At 43.4% G+C, this 10986-nt stretch overlaps 1 protein-coding gene across 1 annotated transcript; it reads left to right on the forward strand.

Moving 5' to 3' along the window:
• The first annotated feature begins 293 nt into the window (after window positions 1–293).
• Window positions 294–929, forward strand: LOC134298002 (nanos homolog 2-like). The gene has a single exon (XM_062977232.1). It carries the CDS (start codon window positions 294–296, stop codon window positions 927–929), a length of 636 nt encoding a protein of 211 aa, XP_062833302.1.
• The last annotated feature ends 10057 nt before the right edge of the window (window positions 930–10986 follow it).

The following is a 10986-nucleotide window of genomic DNA, read 5'->3' on the forward strand; positions in this document are numbered from 1 at the left end:
CAGAACCACAACTGCTAACATTCCCTTAAGGCAGTGTTTCTCAACCTGTGGATCTCCAGGTGTTTTTACCTACAAGTCCCAGAAATCCCAGCCATTTTACCAGCTGTTAGGATTTCTGGGAGTTGAAGGCCAAAACATCTGGGGACCCACAAGTCGAGAACCACTGCCTCAAGGGAGAAACTGTGGCATTACCTCCGAAGTGAAAAAATTGGAAAAACCAAACTCTTCCTTGAAAAGCTGTGATTGTCTAGACATGTGGGGGTTAAATCTAGGGCAAAGGAGGGTAAAAATAGATGGGAGGGTCCAATGTGAAAGGTTTGGAACCCCTCCCCTTATATATAAAACAAAGACTCCGCCTCCAATATGTGGCATTCAGTGTGTGTCCACACCAGGGTAGAATTGGCACCATGCTCTCCAGATCAGCCATGCACGTGCCACATTATGCCCCTTCCATGTTCAGGGAGTTTGACAGATGGAAGGGCTATCTGAGCCTTGCGAAAGTGGTTACGGAGATCATCGCGGAACGCAAGAAGGTCCCATTTCCATCTCAGAGTTGGGACACAATGGAGTACGACATGCAGCTAGTCCTCAACGAGGACAACTTTGAAACAGCATCACAATGGGTTAATGGAAGCAGTTCCAGCAGCAAGAGCTCCAAAGGTAGTGCCAATGGCCAGGCTTCCCAAAACAAGGAGATTTGCAATTTCTGCAAACACAACGGGGAATCCAAGCAGGTCTATTCGTCCCACCGGCTGAAGGGGATGGACGGCACCGTGGAGTGCCCCATCTTGCGCAAATACACCTGTCCGCTCTGCGGTGCCACGGGCGAAAAGGCCCATACTTTAAAATACTGCCCACTGAGCCAAGGGAAGAGGTCGCTGTATCGCAAGTGCGGACGTAACTCGGCTGGACGCAAGGTGAGGAGATAAGAAGATCAGGAGAAGACCGAAGCATTTATTCTTAGTTTTAGTTTGACTTTGTAAAAGAACAACATTTGATTTCGAGCATCATTAACACTCTTTACATTTCCTCCCACTTTGTTTCAGGTTTGGAGAATGGAAGCCCAATTCTCTTAGACTACATTTGTGAGTCCAGAAATGTTTTTTTATGTATATTGTTGCCTTCTTTCACATTTGTTGTACCTAGGTTATATTGTGTTTCTTTTAGATGTGTCAGTTGCCTAGTGTGATGACTCATGGGCCCTGCAGTCCTATTCCTGACAGTATTGTGGCAGATGAGGAGGAAAATATGGAGTTTTCCCCAGATTTCCGGTCGGAGTCAGAGCCTTGGCAGCTGCCTGAAGTTCTAGTCCAAGAACCAATTAAACCTGACCTTGGTGGGAACTCTCCCCCTTATGGGAGAAAACAGGCTTACACGACTGATAGAGGATCGAGAGAAAAATTTAGAAGTAGTGCTCGCCTTGCTGCCAAATATGCCACTGATTAGAAGTATTTCCCCTGAGAAAATACGGGGAGTCTTGCACCTGCAAGCTGGTTTCCTTCGCTCCCTGTTCTCTAGGGAAAGTGATTGTTGTTTGGGGAAACGAGACCCAATATAGGGAAATTGCGCGAAGGATTCCTTGCGGAGTCAATTCGTCAGCTCCTGGAGAGAGGTCATGTGTGTGTGGACTTCGAATCCTGTTCCTTGCCTCCTGAATCTAGTTCCAAGCCTTGTCCTCGTCTCACGGATTTACCACAGATCTTGTTCCATGCTTCAAGTTGCTTTGCCTTTAGCCACAGCTCCAGCCACGTTCCAAGTAACTTTCAGCCTTGTGTCAAGCTTCATTGGATTCAAGACTTTTGCTGTTTTCCCAACGCTTTGCTTGGCAAAGCGTGTGTTGCGGTTATTGGATTATAATCTTTGGACTCTAATATTTCATATTGGACAATAATCTGCTGGACTATATTTGGCCTCATTTGAAAGGTCTGCTTCTGAACTTTATTCTACACTTGTTTTTATTGACTTTATATATTCCTTTAATAAAGATATTAGATAGAATCTGGCCTCAGTGTATGGTTATTGGTGCCCAGCAGCCTAGATCCTGACACCTTGTATCATGCTTTTTTATACATATAATCATGTTTTTTACATATGTAATATCACGTTCCTTTTACATCTGTAATTGCCTTATATCATATTTTATATTGTGTTTTATATATGCAGTTACTTTACATGTTTCTTTTATGTATGGATGTATAATTTTTACATGTTTAATTATATTATTTGCAACTATAATTGCCTAATATCATGCTTCTTTTATATATGCAATGACATCATGTTTATTTAACGTATATAAGTGCCTTATATCATGTCCGGGTTATCATGTGTGTCTCCAGAGGGATGCAGCCCTATCCTTTGCAGGGAAAATATAGAAATATCTTCTAAATGGCTACTGTCTAGAATTTTGTTTTGTAAACAAAGGAAAAGTTTATATGCTATTGGAAAGAAAGATACTATTTTATGTTTAAATTTTGGAAAGGAATAGAATTGGTTATTATTACTGTGGTCTAACCTTCAATTGTTTGCAAGTTGTTCTAAAGTTTGGATCGTAGAGTTTAATAAACAGAGTTTATGGTTTTGGCATCAAAACTGTTCATGTTGTGCTTAAATGGGATTGAATTTTCTTTAATTTGTGGCCCATAATAGGCTGGTTATAAGCCTGATCTGGAAGGCAGCCAAGGCAAAGACCATTGAGCTGCTGAACTTGCAGACTGAAAGGTCCCAGGTTCAAATCCCGGGAGCAGAGTGAGCGCCCGCTGTTAGCTCCAGCTTCTGCCAACCTAGCAGCTTGAAAACATGCCAATGTGAGTAGATGAATAGGTACCGCTGTGGCGGGAAGGTAATGGCACTCCATGTAGTCATGCCGACCACATGACCTTGGAGGTGTCTATGGACAACACTGGCTCTTGGGCTTAGAAATGGAGGTGAGCACAACCCCCAGAGTCAGACATGACTGAACTTAACGTCAAGGGATACCTTTACACACACACATATGCAGGGACTACACCAATTTAACAAAGTTTCAGCCACAAAAACAAAGTTTCTAAAGTAGAGCAATGACTTTCACAGTAAAGACAACCCAATTTAACAGGAAATAAGACTTTCAAACCAGGAACAGATTTCTGCAATTATTAAAAAATGGTTTATTATAAAAGCTATGAAAATTTGCCAAAAATCAGAGGATAAGGGAAACGTTCCACATTTTGGTGAGCTATCAGTGTTAAATGTGTTCTACCACTGTACCAAGTTTGAAGAAGATCACTCAAAAAATGAGGGCGGGAGAGCCCCCTAAGTCCCCCCCCCTTCGGGCTGTTTTTGGGCCACCGCGCATGCGCGTCCGCCATTAACGAATTAATTTAGAAAATAACGAATTTTCGTTAATTTCGAAAAATTTTGGGGGCCAAATTCGTTATTAGCAACAAAAACGAAAAACTGCCCCCTCTAGTTTTGAAACGAGTTTAGAATCAAATTTTTCATGGATCGATCAAGCCTAGTAAATAATCATTATGCAGAAGCTAAGCATTTTTAGGTAGTGCTTCTTCTCCATCTCATTTTGGAGCATGTGTTAATTCATGATTCATCTATCTTGATAGAATACTGACAATTCCAGGCTGAATTGGAAGTTCAGATTGCTCCCAGAGTTCTAGGGGAAATATCGGAAAAATCTATAGCTGGATGTGTGGATGTGGGAATAAGGTCTCCTGACACTGCAGATTTCCGAGTGACACATTTTGCTGTAATCTTGGAATATGGTTGTCACTCTCTGAATCCCCTGTGAGCCCCAGATGCTCTAACACTAACAACAGAGTGGTTCTTCTCCAATAATATTTTACATAGTTCTATGTCCAGGTAATTCTGACAGAGAATAGGAAGGGCACCATATCTCAATGGCAGAGCACTTCCTCTACATGCAGAAGTACCATGTTAGGTCTCTGGCATCTTCAGGAAATGGACCAATTTCAATTTAAGAATCCAGATAGCAGCTGCTGGGCAGTATAGATTGTGTGGTGGTGCAAAGGGGCTGCAGTGGTGCAATGGGTTAAACCGCTGAACTGCTGACCAGAAGGTTGGTGGTTCAAATACATGGGACAGGGTGAGCTCCCACTGCTAGTCCCATCCTCTGCCAACCTAGCAGTTCGAAAACATGCAAATGTGAGTAGATAATTGGTACCACCTTGGTGGGAAGGTAAACGGTGCTCCATGCATTCATGCCAGCCACATGACTCAGGAGGTGACTACGGACAACGCTGGCTCTTCGGCTTAGAAATGGAGATGATCACCACTCCCTAGAGCTGGAGATGAGCACCACTCCTCAGAGCCAGAAGGGGAAACCTTTACCTTTATCTATTTGTTTTTTTCTAGGCATTGAATGCTTGCCTTGTGTCTGTGTTTGCTGGGTCCTCTTGGGGAGATAGGGCGGAATACAAATAAAGCATTATTATTATTATTATTATCATCATTATTGACTAGATGATCATACAATCTAATTGCAAGTTGATGCATCATTTTATGTTCCTCTGAAAAGTGGTAGAGCATAATAATAGCAGAAGTGTGCCTTAACTGAAGTTTCTACTCATATCTCCCTGACATACCAGTCTTTGGGAGAAAGGTGGGAAGTATAAATATAATATATATGTATGCACATGCACAATATATCTGAAATCTACACCATAAATTACTTTCCCATCAGTTCTCTCTTCATACTGAAATATTGGCCTTTTTATTAAGTTAAAATGACAATTTGTTGGCTTTAATGAAATGTCATATTGATTGCACCAAGCTCTTTTTCAAGCTCTGGGAACAAAGCTAAAACTGTATAATGTACATGTGATCTTTTCATCCCTCCTCCCCGTTGTAGGACACGGCTCTACAAGGGCCGGAAAAATAGTACAGGTCAATAACTGGCTCAGAAAATGGTGTCAAGAGGAGCATTTTGGCTTCCTTGACCATGGTCTACTCTTCCAAGAGGATGGACTACTGGCAAGCGATGGGGTGCATCTCACACAAGTAGGAAAACATCTTTTTGCACACAGACTCACAAACCTCATCAGGCTCACTTTAAAATAGATCCACTGGGGGAGGGGAACAACAGCCTGGCGAACACTATATTACCCACGACCACAGGGAACCGCCAAAAGGCTAAACGGAGGGCTGCACAAACACAGCAAGGACCAAGTACAGAGAGCACAATAATCCCAAATAAACAGTTCGAGGGGAGGTCACAGGGGCTTATATGTCTTTACACTAATGCTCAGAGCATGGGAAATAAGCAAGACGAACTCCAACTCCTAGCAAAAGCACCACACATACGGTGTCATAGGCATCACTGAAACCTGGTGGGATGACTCCCATCACTGGAATTTAACCATTGAGGGCTATAACCTCTTTCACAGAAATAGAACAAAGGGGAGAGGAGGGGGAGTAGCTTTATATGTCAAAAACAGTTACGTTGCTGTGATGACCCATGGGCCTTGTAGTCCTGCTCATGACATTGTGATGCCTGATGAAGAAGAAAACTTGGGTTTTTTACCTTCCCAGTCAGAACTGGATTCTTCCCAGACAGATTCTTCCCAGCCAGATCTGGGAACCTTGCACCTGCAAGAGGATTATGTTCCAGAAGTATGTCAAACAAACACTGAGGCTACTTCTCCTGTGTTTTCTCGCCATGAGTTTTGTAAACAACAGAGAGGTTTGGAAGCGGCCTCGCGCAGGAGTGCTAGAATAATTGCTAAGAATTTAGCCAATTAAGCCTGCTTTCCATGAGAATCTTTAAGGAGTCAAACATCTGGTCTCAGAGATTAGCTTTCGTTTCTGGTTCCCAGAGAACTGCTCTCGGCGGGAAAGTTAGACTCTATATAGGTGTTTTACCCGCGGAGTAACTTTGCGGAGTCAATTCGTCAGCCTCCGGAGCGAGTTGTGTCTGGACAGCGCGCTCCGTTTCAAGCCTCGTTCCTACTCAAGCCTTGTCCTTGTTTCCAGCCTTCGCTCCTGTTTCCCAGCCTTTGTTTACCTACGGACCTTGCCTTGTTTCCCAGGACTAAACCTTGCCTTGTTTCACGGATTTTACCAAGTTATTCCACGGACCTTGTTCTTGTTCCTCGTTACCTTGTTCCACGATTCAAGCCTTGTTTCAAGTATCAAGTTATTTCCTAGCCTTGCTCAAGTTCATGGACTAAAGGACCTTGTCATCTCCCCTCACTTTGCCTGGCAAAGTGAGTGTTTCGGTTATTGGATTACAACTTTGGACCTTAATATTTCATATTGGACATTGTTTCTTTGGACTAATTTTGACCTTTCCTGAAAGGTCTGCTTCTGGACTAACTTTTACATTTGCTTTTATTAACTTTATATATTTCCTTAATAAAGATATTAGATAGAATCTGGCCTCTGCGTATGGTTATTGGTGCCCTGTAGCCTGGGTCGTGACAGTTGCAGAAGAAATTCAAGACTGTAATCCGGGAAACCAGCTTGAAAGCATCTGGATAAGAATCAAGGGAACCGGGACTCAAAAAGATCTTGTCGTGGGTGTCTACTACAGACCTCTGAGTCAGGATGAAGGACTTGATGAAGCCTTCTGTCAACAGCTGACCAAACAGGCACAAAGAAGAGATATAGTAGTCATGGGCGATTTCAATTATCCCGATATCTGCTGGAAAACAAACTCAGCCAAGAGTACAAAGTCCAACAAATTCCTCACTTGCCTTGCAGATAATTTTATGGTCCAGAAGGTAGAAGAGGCAACAAGGGGATCAGCAACTCTTGATCTAATCTTAACAAATGTGGAAGACCTGATCAATACAGTTGAAGTAGTTGGATCCTTAGGGGCAAGTGACCATGTGCTCCTGCAGTTTGCAATACAAAGGAATGCTGAAACTAAGACAAGTCAAACACGCTTTCTGGACTTTAAGAGAGCTGACTTCCAAAAAATGAAGGAATTACTGAGCGGCATTCCATGGACGCCGATATTAAAAAACAAGGGAGTTAAGGATGGATGGGAGTTTTTCAAAAGTGAAATACTCAAGGCGCAAAAGCAAACAGTGCCAACAAAGAAGAAAAATAAGACAAGTGCAAAGAAGCCAGAATGGATGTCCAAAGAACTTCTAACTGAGCTAAAGCTCAAAAGTGACATGCACAAGAAGTGGAAAAGGGGAGAAATCACCAAAGAAGAATTGAAACGTATAGCCAACACCTGTAGGGAAAAGATTCGCAAGGCTAAAGCGCAAAATGAGCTCAGGCTTGCCAGGGACATAAAAAACAACAAAAAAGGCTTTTTTGCTTACGTTGGTAGAAAAAGGAAGAAAAAGGAGGCGATAGGGCCATTGCAAGGAGAAGATGGGGTGATGGCGACAGGGGACAGGGAAAAGGCAGAACTACTTAATGCCTTCTTTGCCTCGGTCTTCTCACAAAAAGAAAGCCATCTTCAACCTCAGCAACATGGACTGGACGAAGGATTGGGGGAAATCCAACCCCAAATAGGGAAACAAGTTGTCCAGGAACACCTGGCCACTCTAAACGAATTCAAGTCCCCAGGGCCAGACCAGCTACATCCAAGAGTACTGAAGGAACTAGCGGAAGTTATTTCAGAACCACTGGCAATTATCTTTGAGAGTTCTTGGAGAACGGGAGAAGTCCCAGCAGATTGGAGGAGGGCGAATGTGGTCCCTATCTTCAAGAAGGGAAAAAAGAACGACCCAAACAATTACCGTCCGGTCAGCCTCACATCAATACCAGGCAAAATTCTGGAAAAGATCATTAAGGAAGTGGTCTGCGAACACTTAGAAACAAATGCGGTCATTGCTAATAGTCAACACGGATTTACCAAAAACAAGTCATGCCAGACTAATCTGATCTCCTTTTTCGATAGAGTTACGAGTTGGGTCGATACAGGGAATGCCGTGGATGTAGCGTACCTGGATTTCAGAAAGGCCTTCGACAAAGTCCCCCACGACCTTCTGGCAAACAAACTAGTAAAATGTGGGCTAGACAAAACTACGGTTAGGTGGATCTGTAATTGGCTAAGCGAACGAACCCAAAGGGTGTTCACCAATGCGTCGTCTTCATCATGGAAAGAAGTGACAAGTGGAGTGCCGCAGGGCTCCGTCCTGGGCCCGGTTCTGTTCAACATCTTTATTAACGACTTAGACGAAGGGTTAGAAGGCACGATCATCAAGTTTGCAGATGACACAAAACTGGGAGGGATAGCTAACACTCCAGAAGACAGGAGCAGAATTCAAAACGATCTTGACAGACTAGAGAGATGGGCCGAAACTAACAAAATGAAGTTCAACAGGGACAAATGCAAGATACTTCACTTCGGCAGAAAAAATGGAAATCAAAGATACAGAATGGGGGACGCCTGGCTTGACAGCAGTGTGTGCGAAAAAGACCTTGGAGTCCTTGTGGACAACAAGTTAAACATGAGCCAACAATGTGATGCGGCTGCTAAAAAAGCCAATGGGATTCTGGCCTGCATCAATAGGGGAATAGCGTCTAGATCCAGGGAAGTTATGCTCCCCCTCTATTCTGCCTTGGTCAGACCACACCTGGAATACTGTGTCCAATTTTGGGCACCACAGTTGAAGGGAGATGTTGACAAGCTGGAAAGCGTCCAGAGGAGGGCAACTAAAATGATTAAGGGTCTGGAGAACAAGCCCTATGAGGAGCGGCTTAAAGAGCTGGGCATGTTTAGCCTGCAGAAGAGAAGGCTGAGAGGAGACATGATAGCCATGTACAAATACGTGAAGGGAAGTCATAGGGAGGAGGGAGCAAGCTTGTTTTCTGCTGCCCTGCAGACTAGGACACGGAACAATGGCTTCAAACTACAGGAAAGGAGATTCCACTTGAACATCAGGAAGAACTTCCTCACTGTGAGAGCTGTTCGACAGTGGAACTCTCTCCCCGGGGCCGTGGTGGAGGCTCCTTCTTTGGAGGCTTTTAAGCAGAGGCTGGATGGCCATCTGTCGGGGGTGCTTTGAATGAGATTTCCTGCTTCTTAGCAGGGGGTTGGACTGGATGGCCCATGTGGTCTCCTCCAACTCTACTATTCTATGATTCTATGATTCTATGATTCTTTGAAATAATAGGTGAAGGTAGTAGTTGAGTTGGACTGCCAACCGTATGCCATTACTGAAGAATGCCAAAAGAAATCAAGTTGTCCCTTTCAGTTTAACAATATATTTTTCTCATTCTGAAATGCTGAATACACCAAAAAGAGTCAGCCTTCCTAACAGCTTTGGCTGAAATCCTGTATGGGCTATATGTATGCATGAGCACTGAGTTGCTTGAATGCAATTTCATATACAGGGTACCACTTAAAACTGTATCCATCCTTTAACGGCTAATAGTAGCTATGGCAATTATTTAAAGGCTAAGGATTTTCTCACACAAGGGAAGCAAACCAGCATTGAAACAGAATTGGCACCATCACTGTGATGCCACGTGCGTCCTGCTGCCAGTTTGCATCCTCCTGCCCCACCTCACTGTTTATTTTATACTTTATTTGCCTTTAAAAAATTAACCATTACTGAAACTGTGAAATGGCTTAACATAATAAATGTGGGAAAGCAAGGTTTCAAGAGTAAGTGGAAGTACAATTGCAGGACCACAGTAAACAATACAATAGTGCAAATAGAGAGAGGGATAATAATGATGATGCTCATGCTGGTATCTATCTGATATTAGTGATCACATGACCAGTGTGAATAGATGCTCCATTCAATAAAGCCTTTGATAAATGCATTTATACTGAATAATAAATGTTACAATAACGATCTAATCAGAATTACAAACTCCATTTTAAATTAGAGTTTTGTGTAAGGTGTTCAAATAGTCATCCCTGTGTAGCAATGCACTGCTCACATTGTCGAAGCACGGAGTTGCAAACCTCGTTTGAAGTTTCTCTTCTACTTTCTTGACACTTCTTTACTATTGTAATCTTTCATCCTGTTAAAATTGTATACTGTATGCCACTCCCTGCAGAATCTTTAGTAGATTCAATTTTACCTTGAATTACTTCCTAGGCAATTGCATGGCGGATGCTTTATCCAATTTGTTTCAGTCTCAGTCTCTGGGGGAGTCTGTAGGGCCTTCAGATTCTTATGGTCAATCCAAACCTCAAAAGGATGCAGGGTCCCTTCTAGCAAATGCCATCAAGTCAGCAGCTCCCCTTTTACAGCAAACTACCTCTTTCTCCAAAACTGGCCATTTTCTCTCTGTTTCAGAAACCTTTTTTATAAGTAGGCACATGGTACCAGTCCCTTCCCTGGAGGGTTCTGGAACAACTGACCTTACCCACTAACACAATCCACACTCCTAAATCATCTGGATCATCTCTATGCAAACACCAATCCAAAAGTTCAGGCCACAAGCCATCTTTGAAATACTCCAAATTTGTCACTTCTGACCATTCTGGCACTTTCTCAGCCAGACCTAAAATCTAGAACATACTTTGACATTGAGTGAGCTCCTTGGCTCCGTTGCTTAAAGTGAGCCTTACCTTTCACTTTTTCCAGTGGATACTGGAACTTCACCCTCAATGCTTCTAAAAAAGTTATCAGTCAATTCAACTCAAAGGCTCTCGCTGCATGCAGTCATACTAGCCAATCTGCTGCCCTGCCTTTCAGACTGGTCCCCACCATTCTCATTTTGGCCAATTCTGAGGGGAACGAATGCCTATAATCCTGCATATAGTTCTCAACTTTGGCTATGAAGCAGGAGACTTCCTGAGGGTCTCCTTTAAATATGATCCTCAGTTCTCCTTTCCATGGCTCCCGGCTGAATGCTGTCACCAGGGGACCCAACCATTAATCCCCAGGATACTCCCATTCAAGGGCCTCCACTTCTAACATACTCTTCCTCTGATGCTGCCACCTGGGTTGCCCCTTTCAATAAGGGCCCTGCTGTGCCCTGGAGGGACTCAGGGGATCCTGGATCTGTCCCTTCCCCTATTTGCAGCATTGTCTCCATAGCATACACTTTGTCAGGGTC

Source organism: Anolis carolinensis, chromosome 3 (genome assembly GCF_035594765.1).
Source record: "Anolis carolinensis isolate JA03-04 chromosome 3, rAnoCar3.1.pri, whole genome shotgun sequence".
Lineage (NCBI taxonomy): Eukaryota > Metazoa > Chordata > Lepidosauria > Squamata > Dactyloidae > Anolis > Anolis carolinensis.

Bases quoted from the DNA above. Each gene is read 5' to 3' on its own strand.
- LOC134298002 (XM_062977232.1), top strand. From the start codon at position 294: ATGGGAGGGTCCAATGTGAAAGGTTTGGAACCCCTCCCCTTATATATA.